This window comes from Ascaphus truei, chromosome 3 (genome assembly GCF_040206685.1).
Source record: "Ascaphus truei isolate aAscTru1 chromosome 3, aAscTru1.hap1, whole genome shotgun sequence".
Taxonomy (NCBI): Eukaryota; Metazoa; Chordata; class Amphibia; order Anura; family Ascaphidae; genus Ascaphus; species Ascaphus truei.
Window position 1 is genome coordinate 390,297,005 of NC_134485.1, and position 17,234 is coordinate 390,314,238.

The 17,234-nt window shown below is 38.4% G+C and overlaps 1 protein-coding gene across 6 annotated transcripts in view; it reads left to right on the forward strand.

Moving 5' to 3' along the window:
• PGR (progesterone receptor) overlaps nucleotides 1–17,234 on the forward strand; it is a 142,626-nt gene that overhangs the window by 59,796 nt on the left and 65,596 nt on the right. For 4 of the 6 annotated variants that reach the window (XM_075592441.1, XM_075592442.1, XM_075592445.1 and 1 more), the window contains exon 4: nucleotides 16,050–16,358. The exons of the other annotated variants lie outside the window; for them this stretch is intronic. In XM_075592441.1, coding sequence (XP_075448556.1) covers nucleotides 16,050–16,358 — 309 coding nt within the window. The remainder of the gene's footprint in view (nucleotides 1–16,049; nucleotides 16,359–17,234) is intronic. 6 annotated transcript variants of the gene reach the window in all.

Here is a 17,234-nt window from a genome sequence, read left to right on the forward strand (position 1 = left end):
TAATGTATATGTAGTAGAATCTTGGATTCGTGTTTAACAAATTCCCTGGGCCACTGTTCAGCTTCAGTTATTTGGCTTTACTAATGTGTCAACTTGTACTGAGAAACATTCCTTGTGAACTGACCATACAAAACTTAAAACAATGTTATCTCTGAATTATGTTGCCTGGCTAAAACCTGTAAACATGATGATTGATTAAAGCAGCAATACTACATTTACCACTTTTTTCCATCTTATTTTGAGATGTAAAGTATGTGACAATGTATAATTCTACATTCTTACCTAAGCTGGCAATCGTTTGGTGCTCCTGTTATTAATCTGATTGTGTGCCTCCCAAAATGGCCACCTTTCAGTTTCAATCAATCCTTCAGTCAGTGTAACTTATCAGCTACAATGTATTCTTATATTACTAAGGTAACATTATCTATTGTTACAGTTTGCAGCTCAAACTGCTGGGAATATTGGCAACAAATGATCACAAACAGGAAAGTGTTACAAAGATCTTGCACTGCTGGGGAGGTGTGCTATACCCTGCTATAGAAATCAAACAATGCTCAGTATATTAAAACTCCTTTAAAATGGCATTGAGTTGAATAAACATAAATCAATAAAATAATGTCACTATTATCTAATACTATAGGACTGATTTATAAAAAATAACATAATGTTTCACATGTTTTGTTGTTTTAAGCATTTTTCATATTGTACAATAATATCCGGTTTGCAATTATAGAGGGATAAACTGTGGCAAGTTTTGACTATTTAAGTCAGATGTTGGTCTCCTACTGGCAAAGCTACGTTTAGTGGTCTTTTTATTCTAATACAGTACTTCCAAAACATTGACTTATATTCACTAAATGACACCAACAGGCATTTTCATTAATTGTCAATTTTAAATATATGCAAATGATTTAAATTTGCATATATCCCAGGTATCTCAGATGCATTCATAGGTATCTCGCCAAATGTTAATCTGTTTGGAGATATATAAGTGAAGGGGCCCGCTCTTAAATTGGTCTCTCTCAGTCTCTCTGTATTTATCTTCCCCAGCAAAATACCTATTTTTCCTGCTTCAGAGATGCAAGATTTCTGGTTATAATCTTTCGGGCATTCGGCAAACATGAAGCCAATGAATATGTCATTTTGCATGTTTTCCCTCACTTTCATACCACACAGAATTGCATAGGCTGAAACAAAAATGTATCAAAAACATCAGTTTTCTCAAATTTTGGTCATGATATAAGGGCTTAATTAATACTGTGAGATGAAAATAAAAATATTTTCACCTGGATTTAAAGCTGGTTGAAGGATAGACAACAGAGAATTGTCATAAATAGGAATGGGACAGACGAACGCACATTTTAAGTTTAATAAGTGTCTCTAGTTGTAAATATATATATATATCCCTTCAAACGTCCCTCCAAATAAATGAGGGGGACATGCATATACTGAAAAAGGAGCTCACCTGAGGTACCTGGCTGGGAGATATGCTAAAGGCTATGCAAAGCATATTTAAATGACTCCCATCCCATACTTCCTAAAATGATTTCCATACCAATAACATACAGTTCAAAATAAGTCTAAGGCACCAACCTAATTTTATTTCTATTTATTTATAAAAAATGTTTTACCAAGAAGTAATACATTGAGAGTTACCTCTCGTTTTCAAGTATGTCCTGGTCACAGAGTTATACGAATACATGGTTACATTAAAAGAACAGGGTTATACAGTCAATTCACATACATTTCATGGACAGAATGGTGTCAGACCCAATAGAACTAGAACCACAGCCTCTGATTTTCTAGTCCACAGCTCTAGTAGTGTGAGCTACAGTAAACCAGCTGATGTGTAGTATCACTCTCATCACCTTCTTTTGAGCTGCTCACTGCTCACACATGTATCTAATCTAGTGATTAGCGTATCTCGCAGGTAACTCAGGTGTGCTCCACTAGGAACAATAAACTGTAAACCAGGACGTGGAAGTGGTCTGCTTTTAAAGGAAGCCAGGGGGAGGGAGCTACAGTACTACAGTATATGCACTGATTTTGGTCCTACATGAAGGATATGCACACAAATGGCTATGGTATAACAGAACAGAGACAAACATATTCACTGTGCCATCTGCCAGACATATACTGAATTGAAATACTTTTTTTCTGCAATAAAAAAACTCCATAAACTGCAGGATGTGATTCCGCTTGCTTACCACAGCACACAAAATGTTATTGGGTTGACATGTCTAATAGGAATGGTGTATGGTGTCAGACCCAACAGATCAAAAGTCTCTCCTCTCTCTCTCTTCTCTCTCTCTTCTCTCTCTCTTCTCTCTCTCTTCTCTCTCTCTCTCTTCTCTCTCTCTTCTCTCTCTCTCTTCTCTCTCTCTTCTCTCTCTCTCTCTTTTTTCTAATTGTTTAGGTTAAAAATTGAAAACAGTTCATACATCTGTGTCCTGAACCTGCAGAGAGAAAAACAACACAATTCAATAAATATTTAGAAACATTTGGCATATTTGATGTTATAATGGTTTTGAATATTTTTTAAGGGATGCGGTGTGTGAAGTACAATATATTATGTGAATTATTATAGAAATCCAATTCCCTGTATTATGGTAGACTTCTCACAGCCAGATCTTTTCATAAATTATTTAGCAAACAAAAATGCCACTGGTCTCAGAAGTGATATTTTTATTTGCTGTACACTGTATAGTGGAGGGTTTTTGTAACTTTTTTTAACCACCATAATTTAATAAATTATTTACAAATCCTCAACTCAATGTTTAAAAGCACTCAAGAACGGAAAACATGTACTCTCAAGATGACAATGCTGTTTGACACTAAGAAAAGACGACTTAAAACTGATATGGGGTTTCTTACACAAGATCATATTTTTTTGTAATGTTTCTCCCTGCCTCTCTGTTAATTGTACAATTCTAATCCTCCTGCCCACCCCCCACAACCTGCACCCCCACACCCCTTCACACCGTTAATGGATGTATGGTGCTACATTACATGCTCGCCACATTTCTCACCATCCGTTTATTGTCCTGTCTATTTACTATTCCCTATGCAATGACTTCTCTACCAAATAAATCTGCCTTATATTGTAATTCTTGAATTTTACATCTGGGTTAAACTCATGGAATCTTTGTAAATCAGTATTGCTGACCTGAGGAAGAGAGTAGAGCTCTGGAAAGCTTATCCAAAAATAATTTTAGTCCAAATACAAAAGGTATCACCTAATACTGAAGTACTCATTTAGTCTGTACTGTCATCACTGATATTTATATTTAATTAAAATGTAAATTACAAACCACTGTGTGCATTTTTTAATCATTATGATTGTAAATGCTTTTCTTTCCTAGTGAGAGGGGTCAGTGTTTTCCTTGCTACAATTCCCTTGCCTAGGTTTTTGCTAAAGTACAGCTTACTTGTTTATAGCCAACATCCCAAAAGCTATGTAAAGGTATAAACTAAATTGCACATGTACAGGAAAAGAATGAGTAGGTTTTAACCAGTTCCTTACTAGTTTAAAGTAAGTAAAATAAATAACATGCTAAAAAATGATGATCAACATATAATACTACTTTAAACCCATTTAAAAAAAAAAAACTTTGGACATACCCAAGATGTCACAAGGACTGAATATCACGTCTTTGATTGAGCCATTTTCTGCTTAGTAGCTTTCTATCATATTGCAACCTCTACACCTGAACCTGGGGAAATATTTTACAATCCCTTTTCATGAACAACTGTTGCTCACTGAAGCACGGAGCTCCAGCCAAACTTTTCAACTGAAGAGTTAACACTGTTTTAAGACAGGGTGATTATCCATTACCGCTATTAGAGTATAAAATATGTCAAATGAATATTAGGGGGGACAGATGTGTCAAATATGCACTTGCATTTGCGTGAGTAGTAAATAATACATGTTTGCATCAGTGTTAGAAGTAAGCAGTGGCAGGACTGCTGCTCTACAGGCCTGCATCCACCCACCCAACTCATAGCTCCAAGGGCACACAGCCAAATTCAACTAATACTTACTTTAGCCAAGGAAATGTTTATTTCCTGTTAAGTTATTCATTGCTTCCAGGAAAGTTCATGATGTTCTATGGGATTATAGGTTCTCACCTTGCATTTATTATTGTCGGTTGCCTTTCTTTCTTCCCTAACATCAATTAATATTTCACAGTACTCGGCAGCAGGTCAAGAGATCCATACAAAGGAACCCCCCAGCTGCAAGAATCATTTTGCACAAAATTGATCTAAGTCACAATCCTTGTTCTTCTAATTAAATCAGTCATTTGCACATAAAACCCACACATAAATGCGCGACAATATGTACAAGATTATCTGCATATCGAACTACGACTTATTTTGTAATGTACTTATTCCTGCAGCAACCAGGAGACATTTACTCATGCCCTTACATTCATAAAAGTAGACCATGAACCGGGAAGTCTCCATACACGCTGCCTTAAATAACCACATTAACACCATCAATTAGGTATAGGAATGGTTACAGCTTTATTTAATATTGCATAGAGGAGGTCCCCATATTCGTTATCCATTGAACTCATGAGCCACCATATCATGATTCACACCTATCCATCAGCTGTCCCACTGGCCTGATGTCCACAACAACCGTAGAGTTGCACATGTCTATTGACACTGCCTAAATATGCCCCTATTACCAGGGCCACTGACAGATATCCCAGGGCCCAGAACAAATTTTGACCCCGCCCCCCGTGTCAGATCCCCACCCCCCCTATTCCCACCTCCTCATGCGCCCCTCCTTTATTTCTCGCTCTCCATGTATTTATCTCCCCCTCCATCTCTCCTTCTCTCTCCACCTCTGCTATTACTGTACTTAATTACCCCCCCCCTCAAGCAATCCTGCTCCTGCATTCCCCCCTCTTCACACTCATACATCCCTCCCCTCCTTGGCCACACACACACACAATCCCCCCCCCCCCTATATCCATACAATTCCCCCCACCATCTCACACCCAAAAACATACACAAAATACAATAACCCCCACCCAAAACATACATTACTCCCCCCACACTCACAATACATTTCCCCACCCACAAAATACAATACCTCCCACACACAAACTACATTAACTCCCCCCCCCCACACACACAATACATTATGCCCCCCACACATAAAATACATTACCTCCACACACACACAAAATACATTACCCCCCACACACAAAATACATTACTCCCCATCCGCCCACCATCACACACAGAAAATACAATAGCTTCCCCCTAAAAAAGAAATAGATGCACTTTCCTTGCTGGTGGTCTGATGCCTCTGGTGCCCTTGCTCTACCCAGCTGCTGCAGGCCTTTTTCCCACAATGGGCCTCTATCCCACCAGTGCTCACCAAGCTCCCGGCGTACACTGGTAAAAGCGAGGCAGGCCCAGTGTGGGAGAGAGGCACAAAGGTGATGAAGAGAGTTTGGACATCTGGCCGGGCCCCACTTCCTGCGCCAGCTGGCCGGCCGAGCCCCCGCAACCACCTCGGACACTTGTCCCGGCTCCCCCCCTGTCGGTTACTCTGCCTACTACATCACCAGTGACCACCTACGGGTCCATCATACTTTTAGCTTCCAACCGCATGGTAAGAATCTCCCTTGGACCTTCTGCCACACCTCTGTGACAAAATAAAGCTAAATAAATAAAAATAGAAATAAACAGAAAATATGAATAGTGCAGTTTGGTTAAAGGATTAGTGTTTCCAGGCAAAAAACAATTGATACACTCACATGTCTGTAATTTTCAAGCTTTTCAAAGGTAACACTTTGCTGTAGAATCTGTATGATTCATGCTGTCTTTCCAAATTACCACAAATAGTGGAAAGGACATAATGCAAAATATATTTTACTGAAGGTATGTATTAGATACAATTTTAAGATAAGATTCACTGGCTGCTGGAACTCGTAGTATCAACTTCTTCTTGATCTCAGCCCTCTCCAGCATACCTCCTACCATGTGAGACCTCCCAGTGTGCACAAACTCTTAACGGAACTTGAGAGTGTCTATGCCGGGCTTGTCCTCCCTCTGCTCTGCCTTCTCTGATGCTGCCCTACGTGTTTCACTATGGCTGTAGCTTCCTCCGGGGCTCCTAATGTCTGCAAAAAAGTTCTGTTTGAATACCCGCACGTTGAATACTTGAGGTGTGTGGTGAACAGTTACAGAATACTCCGATACATTGGCAGAGCTACAATCATGGATCTGCCACACTTGTGAGTGTGTCAATTAATTTTTTTTCCCTAGAAACACCAATTCTTTAAACATATTGCACTATTCGTATGTTCTGGGTGTTCATTTACATACTGTATATACTCTGGGAGGATTTGTGCCACGTAAACTTTTGAGAAGAATACAAGAACCCCTTCTTTTAAGTGAAACTTCTTTATTGGCAGCTACTAAATTTTGATGGGACATAACTTCTTCATGGAGGCGAAAATGTGAAATGGAAGTCACGTAAGCTGCACATGCATAGATGTAAATAAAAACTGGAGAAGTGCAAAAGATGCAAGGTATGTAAACATATGACACATGAATTCTATATAGGTTATTATAATATAGTCACTGTAATGATTATAACAAACAAAATTGTGGTGGTGTGCCGAGCACGTGCTTTCTAACTCAAACTTCTTTGCGTTTTGTCACGTATTGTATTTTGATGTACAGTATATGATTTTGATTGAATGAAAGACTTTTGAGATTAACGCTATTTAGATACATTACAATCCAAAATAAATGTATCTTTATTTAGTTATAAGTCAATTGTATCATGTATTGTAACATGTATCATGTACTAACACTATGGAAATGTCTGCTGAAAAAATATATACACTCTCAAAAGTCTTTCATTGAATCAAAATGATAAAAATATAAATACAATTTCAGTGACAAAATGCAAAGAAGTTTCACTTACAATGCACATGCTCGGCACACACACTTTTTTTTGCTTTACTTCAAAATAGACACCAGTGTGGTTGAAAGACAACAAAACTATTTTTTCGTAGTTGGAGTTTTAGCGTAATCTTTTCCCATTTTCAATGAAAGGTGTTTACAGTATGACTTGTTCTGCTTAACAGAAGCCAACATACAGGGGCATGGTGACCTTAACATCTTGGCTAGAATTACGTTGGTACATTAATTTTTCATAAAAGTTAGACAGGAGGAATCTAAGGAACTACTGTCGGTTGCAGTAAAAATACAGAATTATTAAGCATGCTGTGCAAGGTTTCCAGATTTGAACATGTAATATGATATTGATCATACTTCTGTTATTGTTGGATGTGTCTTAGTTTAGTTTTATTACTTAGAGTAAATTGACAACACAGTTGTTATGCTAGAATTGAATGATTTCCATAAAGCATCAGTAAAATTCGTATGAACTTACAAGTGACAAATGTTTAATTTAATTGCAGTTGTAACCTTAAATGGAAACCTCTGCACTGCTTGAGAGTCCTGAGAATGAAGTAAACTAGGTTACCAACATTGAGTGGTGTGTGTATCAAGTGGCCAAAAGTTGAGTGTTGTGGGTGTAACATTTTGTCAAGCGCTGTTTTAAAACTAGGTCTCCTAACATTTACCTACTGTATACAGAGTTAAAAAAAAGTGGATAGGGGAAACTCCCTTAATTGGGTGCTCCATATACCTCCAGTGCTACCATATATAGGCGTATAATAATGTCATATAGGGCAGGGTAACCATCCTCCTTAGTAATAACACCAGCAACTCAAATCCATGAAGAGAGAAACAATAAGGCAACCAAAGTCCATTCAATGAGGGGAGAAAGCCATCTAACCTGTCCGGTGAGTATAAAACTCCACCCGGCGATCCCTCTGTGGGTGGGCTAATAATAACCTCCCATAACCTCAAAAAATGTAGGAGTATGTACTCACACTTCCAGTCCGTTCTCTGCTGCGCTTCTCTCGCTGGGATTAGCTGGATGACCCCTGCTCCATCGCGTGCCTCGGTCCCAATGGTAAGGCAGTAAATGGTGAGGTACTAGAACGAGCACTGCTGTTAGAATAGGCTGGAGGCATGGTACTGTAAAAATAACTTTATTCCGGCATACAAGCCAAAGTTAAAACCACGAGGAGAATTCTCTGACGCGTTTCGTCCGTATGGGACTTTATCGAAGAGTAATCTAAGGTAACCGGACCTCGCTATATATAGCCCCTCCTCCAGTGCGCCGGTACATGGCTCCTCCCCTCAATCTCTGCTGTCTTAACAGCTGATGAATAGATGATGGTGAGTGGGGGTGAGTCGCAACGCATCCGCGCACAATGAGCAGGCAACCAATATATGAAAAAAACTTAAAACATCACGTATTCTCTCCCTTGTGTGCCCCTTGTTCATACATACATAAACTTGAGTAAACACATATGATATGCAACACATTGATTACTTTGTTTAGGCACACAATGTCGGTACACAGATACAATGTTCAAAACAGAATCATTACAACTACCAGCGAGTCCGGTCTAACCTTTCAAACTGACACAAACACACAGTAAAACACACATGATATACTATCAACCAAGACATATAATGCATATATTGTGAGTCCATTCCAACAATGAATGAACCTTTAAGTATGCAAATAAGGTACAAGCCCCTATATCTATATCCTAACCTAAACACATATAGTAATAAAATAGAGAAATACAATGGAAAACTAATAATAGACAAATTATATATATACACAAAAGAACAACAGATTTAGAAAAATATTCCTAGGATAAAATACACTCCCATGTGGGAGTAAAAAAGAAAAAATACATATATATGTATCGTTTGCAGAGACACTAATTGGAAAAGTGGAGATATCAGGGGTGACTATTAAGTCACTCAGTATATATTAAACCATGTAATTTTTTCATATTATTATCCGTTATCATAATTTAAGAAATTATACCGTTATACATGGAATTTAAGGCATAAATCAATATTCTTATATGGATCGTAGTGAGCCACAATAATAGACCTAGTGGTCAAATCAATTTGGAAGACAAAAGCAAGTAAATAATTTTAACAAAAATGTACCATGTACCTATAGAGCACTTAACCAGCAATGACTTGATCCTATCACAGAATATTGATGAAGTAGAAAAAACAATTATGGAAAAGAAACAGACAAAATTTGAAAGAGACAAACAGGACTACATTAAAAAAACAAGTTTATTTCTGGGAAAGAGTACCGATACAAAATACTAATCGTTTTAAGGGCAGATCAAAGTCCCCACAAAAAACATCTAATGAACGAGATAAGGGATCTTCTACCCCAAAAAAATCCATTTAAAAAAACAAATATACCGAAATATTTAGTATGGAATCGGACAATTCAGAAGGAGAAACCCGATGTCAATCAGTGTCTTTTGACAAAAATGAAGATCTATAGAGAAATAAAAGTACAGTGGGGGTTTATCGAGACTCTTCCACTCCAGGTCGAGCGGGTTCGGCAGTGCAGAATTACGATGATGATACAAAACCGTATACTTCCTCCTCTTCTTCTGATTTTTTAGGACGCGGAGGTCCAAAAGGAAGAGAGGAGCATCAAAGGGGTGCGACAAAAAGAAAGAAATACAACTAAGGGAGGACAATGTGATTAACATCTCAAATACCATACTTACCAAGGACCAAGTGACACTCCTTAATAAGGACCTAAATTTTGCGCCACAGAATAATTTTCCGCCTTTTTGATACGGTTTTTGATCTGCAATGCTTTACCCGTAAACTAGCACTAACCAAATTTTTCTCAACAGCTAATGTCGAACTGGATGTTAGGTCAGAAGATTCAGATGACATTGACTTAGATACTGTAGATATTTTGTATATGGGTTTAAACTATCGGGGGCTTTCCTTTAAGGAACACTGTGCTATTATCATATGATCTTTCTACAGATTTCTTTCAGCACAAACACACACAATTTAAAAAGAAATCTATTTTTTTGTGCCAATAGTTCCAAAGGCCCATTCATTTCAACCTTTGAAAAATTGGTTGAAAGGGATTTAAAAATACTGGCCGATGGTTTAATGATTGGCAACCTCAGAATTGATAATCTCACGGGGGCTGAAAGACATGAGTTAACTAAGCTCCAAAAAGACAAATCGCTGGTTATTAAAGCAGCGGACAAGGGGGGAGCGATTGTAGTCCAGTCTTCAGAAGACTACAACAAGGAATCACTGAGACAATTAGGGGACACATCATCCTATAAAAAACTTAAGTCAGACCCAACCCAAATGTTTCTTAAAGAATTAAAATCTCTATTGGAGCTAGGTGAGATACTCTATGTTTTGAATCCAAAGGAGTTGGGTTTCTTATATCCATCACACCCAGTAATACCTATTTTTTACCATCTCCCAAAGATCCATAAGACCCTGACACATCCACCTGGTAGGCCGATTGTGTCAGGCATTGGATCTTTGGGAGATGGTTTATCACGTTATGTTGATTCATTTTTGCAGCCCATAGTTTTGGGATTACCTTCATTCATTAAAGACTCCAGAGATCTCATAGAGGATCTCAAACAAATTAAATGGAACAGAAATTGCATATGGGTCACGATGGACGTCAGATCTCTATATTCCATTATTGATCACAGACAAGGCATTGAGGCCACTCAACATTTTTTGAACACATCTAGTCTTTCTCCAGCACTGTGCACTTTTCTGATTGAGTCCATCACTTTTCTACTTACACATAATTATTTTTGTTATGATGCACAATTTTACTTACAAATTATAGGCACGGCTATGGGCACATCCTTTACACCATCGTTTGCTAACTTGTTTATGGGGTTATGGGAGTCACTTTTTATTTACGGTGATCGTAATTTACACAGGCAACACATTCTATTTTATCGACAATATATTGATGACCTTATCTTATATGGGAGGGTGATGCACAAACATTGGACTATTTTATACAAACTCTTAACACAAATGAATATAATTTATATTTTACATATGAGCACAGTATTCACCATATATGTTATTTGGATCTCACTTTATATATAGATGTAGAAGGGAATATACAGACTGACGTCTATAGAAAACCCAACTCCAGGAATACATACCTGATTGCCAGCAGCAATCGTGCAGGGCCCTTGAAGAGAGGAATCCCTAAGGGTCAGTTGTTACATCTAAAACGGTTATGCTCTACAGAAGAAAGCTTTTACATACAGGCCCAGAAACTTATCACCAGATTCCTAGATAGGGGGTATAGGGAAAAATACCTCAAAGAAACATTATGTTTAGTGAAATCTATGGAGAGAAAAGATCTCCTATCCATGAATGTCTCTAAAAAAGGACAGTGGGGTAGAAAGGGTACAAAACCATTACCCCTCTTTATTACTCAGCAGAGCAGACAATCTAATGCTATACGGTCAATTATTTCAAACACTGGGACACATTGAAATTAGATGTAGACCTGAAAGTAATTACGGACAAAGGACTTATATTTATTTTTCGGAAAGCAAAATCTTTGGCATCTTATGTGTCACCCAGTTTGTTTTCTTCCCAACATACTATGGGTATAATGAATATACCTAAAGGCTTTTTTCCATGTGGCCATTGCAATATTTGTCGCTTTGCTAAGACAATTAAGAATATAGAATGTTCTAAACCTAAGACACGTAAGACCATACAAACATTTATCAACTGTAACACAAGTTACGTAATATACATACTAAGATGTGGATGCAATAAAGTATATATTGGGCGTACCATCAGGCCCCTAAAACAAAGGATCCAAGAACATGTTCATTAATTAAAAAAATGGATACATTGCATCCAGTATCGAGACACTTCTCTACTTGCCCCATGGGAGGGATTAAGGGTTTTTCCTTTGCAGGACTGGAGCATATACCAATAGCAGCAAGGGGGGGAGACAGATTGAACACCCTAAATAAACGCGAAATGTCCTAGATTTTTTGCATGGACAGTCTCCATCCACACGGTATTAACGTGGATTGGGAATTGGCCCATTTCCTATAATTTTATAAGATCATAGAGTGGAATTTGTTTGTAAAATATGTCTCATTTGTATATCTGTTTTTGATCGCTCAGGGGTCTATATTATGTGTGGATTTCACTATTCTACAAAACAAACCTATAGGTACATGGTACATTTTTGTTAAAATTATTTACTTGCTTTTGTCTTCCAAATTGACTTGACCACTAGGTCTATTATTGTGGCTCACTACGATCCATATAAGAATAATGATGTATGCCTTAAATTCCATGTATAACGGTATAATTTCTTAAATTATGATAATGGATAATAATATGAAAAAATTACATGGTTTAATATATACTGAGTGACTTAATAGTCACCCCTGATATCTCCACTTTTCCAATTAGTGTCTCTGCAAACAATACATATATATGTATTTTTTTCTTTTTTTACTCCCACATGGGAGTGTATTTTATCCTAGGAATATTTTTCTAAATCTGTTGTTCTTTTGTGTATATATATAATTTGTCTATTATTAGTTTTTCATTGTATTTCTCTATTTTATTACTATATCTGTTTAGGTTAGGATATAGATATAGGGGCTTGTACCTTATTTGCATACTTAAAGGTTCATTCATTGTTGGAATGGACTCACAATATATGCATTATATGTCTTGGTTGATAGTATATCATGTGTGTTTTACTGTGTGTTTGTGTCAGTTTGAAAGGTTAGACCGGACTCGCTGGTAGTTGTAATGATTCTGTTTTGAACATTGTATCTGTGTACCGACATTGTGTGCCTAAACAAAGTAATCAATGTGTTGCATATCATATGTGTTTACTCAAGTTTATGTATGTATAAACAAGGGGCACACAAGGGAGAGTATACGTGATGTTTTAAGTTTTTTTCATACTGTATATTGGTTGCCTGCTCATTGTGCGCGGATGCGTTGCGACTCACCCCCACTCACCATCATCTATTCATCAGCTGTTAAGACAGCAGAGATTGAGGGGAGGAGCCATGTACCGGCGCATGGGAGGAGGGGCTATATAAGCGAGGTCCGGTTACCTTAGATTACTCTTCGATATAGTCCCATACGGACGAAACGCGTCAGAGGATTCTCCTCATGTGGTTTTAACTTTGGCTTGTATGCCGGAATAAAGTTATTTTTACAGCACCTTGCCTCCAACCTATTTTAACTGCAGTGCTCGTTCTATTAACTCACCATTTACTGTATACAGAGTTAGCAAGACTTCCTGTTTTCAGCACCAGGACAACATGTGACCGTGACTGCCCCTGCACCGGAGGTTTCTTGCTGTAATGGGGGGTCTGATCTGGGAGCATGGACCTCCTGCAGTGTGACCACGGCAGCATTAGCTCTGGAGCCACGGCTTTAAGCTTTTTCAGACACGGCTCCAGAGACAGTAAGTCTTGCTACATCTGTATTAATCTGGGTTTTTAATTTTACATTTTTTTTTTTTTTTAAATCAATATACAGTATTTTTTACTAACCTGAACAGTGGGATACAAAAATAAAGATATGGCATGAACTTGTTCAAATACGTTTAGGTCCTTATTCTACAAAGTACGAATAGCACCAATCCGGCGCCATCATACAGGAAGCCCCCTTTGATTTACAGAAAAATGGAGTGATGTATTTCGTCAAACATTCTACATTGAAAATGTTTATTCTTTTGGACGTGTACTAATATGTGCACCATGCTTCATTCCTCCCTTCTTTCCATCTGGTGACACTCCTTTTTCCATTGTTTCATACAGCTAAATATGGAAACATAAAGTGTCAACAGCTACATTTACAGACAAATTAAAATTTTACGGTCTGTGTCTCAACGCAAAACTGCTACAATTCAAGGGTAAAAAGATGGAACCATGGGTATCAAAAAAAAGCAATAGGATGTTTTATTTCATACATACGATGCAACTTATTTTGCTGCAGAGATACACTTATTTTGCTTTGATACTGTACATGGTGGGGGTGATGTACCACAGAAAAATTGGCACATAATTGCAACAAATTGCATAATTTTCTTCTTGCATCTCTGTCACGGGGTGATATCTAGCAAGTGTTGCAAACTGTAGCATTGCTCCAAAACTGTCGTTTCTCACTCTGTGTAACCCTCCATTTATGTATCAAGGTGCTTTGCTCCATTTTTGCCCCAATTTTCTCCACAGGCCCCATGAGCATTTTGGCGACTCGTTATCGGAGGAGTTAGGGGAGGAGAGGGTCAGAGCAATATAATGAGATGCATCAAATGTTGCGTCTACAACTGGTACAGATTTCCGCTCTCTTTGCACCAAATAACTCTGCCTTTGTCCCAGATGTAAGAAGCAAGATTTGAAAGATTCTTACATATGTCGCCGCTCAGAACTTGACACGGATGCAAACATTTGCTCTGTATTTGGCGCAAATTGTACCATTGTTGTTACAAATCCCCAATGATTCAAGTTTTGTGCTTGGGATTTAGGGACTGTCAATAGAAGGAGTTTGGGATGAGTTACAGTACGTGACACAATATATTGAGATGCATCAAACACTGCGTCCCTGAGCGTCACTTTTTTACGTTGTATTTACAACAAAAGAAATATCTGCCAGCTCCGAGGTGTCATAAACCTTTCTGGCAATCAATTTGCGTCAGATGTAAGGAAGTGTTTCTTACATGCGACACAGACGCAAGCAGAAACTGGAGCAATGTGTGTAAACAAACTTCTTTCCACACCTGTTTCCTGAATATATATACACATATTTATTAGCAAGCTTGTTGTTTAATTAGTAGGTAAGCTTGGGTGAAGCTGAAAACTTCTAAGGGGAATGCAAATATAATTATCTTGTCGTTAACCATTAGGCAAAGCGTGGTCAAATAACTTCACAGTAATTACCACAGGAAGAAAAAGAGTGGTCCATTTGGTATTCAGCTAATTTAGTTGATATATGAATATTGCAATTTACCTCTTCAAAGTAATTTTATCACGATAATTTAATCTATGACTGTTATAAAGTGACCACATTTTTGGGGTGGCTCAGTTGGACATGTTTAAGTGATCCGGCAATATATAGGAAATAAAGATATAAACTGCTCTAAAAATGTCATTTGTGGACACATAATTTTTGGGATTTTCAACCTAATTGTGCTTTTGTACAGACCGGTTGAAACCTCCACTGCTTTGGGTAAACTAGGACAACGTTATAGCTTTAGATTGTTGCTTATATTGATTGTTTTTATTTGTAATTCATACCTAACAATATGTAATAAAGGACATATTAGTATACAATATTTGTCTTTATTATGGTGAAAGTAGCTGTCTGCACTGATCGCCAGTTTGTTTGCATTTTATATTTTTACTTGCTTTAGGACAAGAGATCTTTTCTTGCCCTTTGCAGCTCTGTTTTAGGCCTCCGAACCTCCGTTCAGGAGAAAGAAGCTTTTGAAATAAGTAGTGCCTAGGACTTGAGATCAACCGGGAGATCTCTCAGAGCCCTGTATGGTCTTATGATTACCATGGTAACCCCAAAAGATGGGATTTTTTTTATAAAAAATCATGGTTTTTAACACAACAAAAAACATTAAATAAAAAGAACAGAACATGTTCAGAGTGTCAAAATACTAACATTATATGAGTTAAATCTATATAGGCTTCCTTATTTATTTTTTTATTTATAAAATGTTTTACCAGGAAGTAATACATTGAGAGTTGCCTCTCGTTTTCAAGTATGTCCTGGGCACAGAGTTATGATGACAGATACATGGTTACAAATACATAGTTACATTAAGTGAACAGGGTTATACATTATATACAAGACATTCCATGCACAGTAAAAGATAATATATGTTACAGGCGCATGTAACAATTACAGACCAGATTAAAATGCGAGACAGCTTTAGTTTTGAAAAAATTTCTGGGGGAATGCTGCTTTAATGAAATGGGAGCGTATGTTAAGAGAATTATTTTTTTTATATATACCATTCATCACTTGAGTAGATATTAAAGTTATCCCAAAACTGTACAGAATATTAAAATAATGTTTTATCCTCTGTCTACTAGGTCGCAAGTTCAAAAAGTTTAGCAGCATAAAAACTGGGAGAGAAAGTGATACAATTGTCTTTCAACAAACAACAACGGCTTCTGTAGAAAGTCAGCAAGCTCTAATGAAAAGAATAACTTCAAGTTCAACACAAGAACTGCAGTATACTCCAGAGTTGCTCCAGATTTTACAAAGTATAGAGCCAGAAGTAGTTTATGCAGGTTATGATAACACGCTGCCTGAAACTCCAAGTGCATTGTTAAGCTGTCTAAATCAGCTGTGTGAACGACAACTGCTTTGTGTTGTTAAATGGTCAAAATCACTTCCAGGTAAGTACACATTTGTGTTTTCAAGTAAATGTGTATTTAAAATAAGCATAATTAAACACAATCCCTTTCCGTTGAATTATATTTTTGGAGCAGTAAGGCCTGGGACATAGTACGGTGAGCCTTGCTGAGCCGTGCTGAGCAGATGCACTTAGCCCCTGTATCTGTCATCAGTGCGGCTTTAGCAGCCGCTTCCGAATGCGTGCGGAGGCTCAGATATTTTGGAGAGACAGCCAAATTTAAAATTTGCCGCACAGGGGAGTGGAGGAGCAGTCACGTGACCGCTCACATCCAATGGGAGCGAGGGACTAGCCCCGCCTCCCGCCACGCCTCTGCCCCGCCTCCGCCCCGCCCCGCCCCCAAAGCACGCTCACTGCCTCACCTGCCAGGACACAAAAAAGCTCCAGTTTGAGCAGGCGAGGCAGAGCAGGAGCGCAGATCAGCGCGACCCGAGGCACTGTGCCCGAGGCCTAATGCTAGATAAGGCTGAGTTCAGGATCAGCGCTTATCCGCTGACTCACGCTGAGGTGCGCTGAAGCTTGTCAGTGAGCCCCTGCAGCCGCAATGAGGCGTGCAGAAGCGTAGCCGACAATTTTTTTTAGTTTGAGCGCTCACAGGAACGCAGAGCCGGTCACATGAGCTGTTTGCCCAATGAGCTCCGTGAGGTCACTGGCCCACCCCCGGACGGCGCGTGAACTAAGGCCAGGGAAAGCAGCCGCTTTCCCTCAGCCTTCGCGCACCTCCGCACGGATGAAGTCTGTATGGACTCAGCCTAACAAGGATGTTACATTCAAAAGCAGTGCTCTGTTTTTAAATGATATCTTAAAGCTGTAAAAGGTGATATGTAGTGACTAAGCCGTGCTAGAAGGTGTCCTCTGG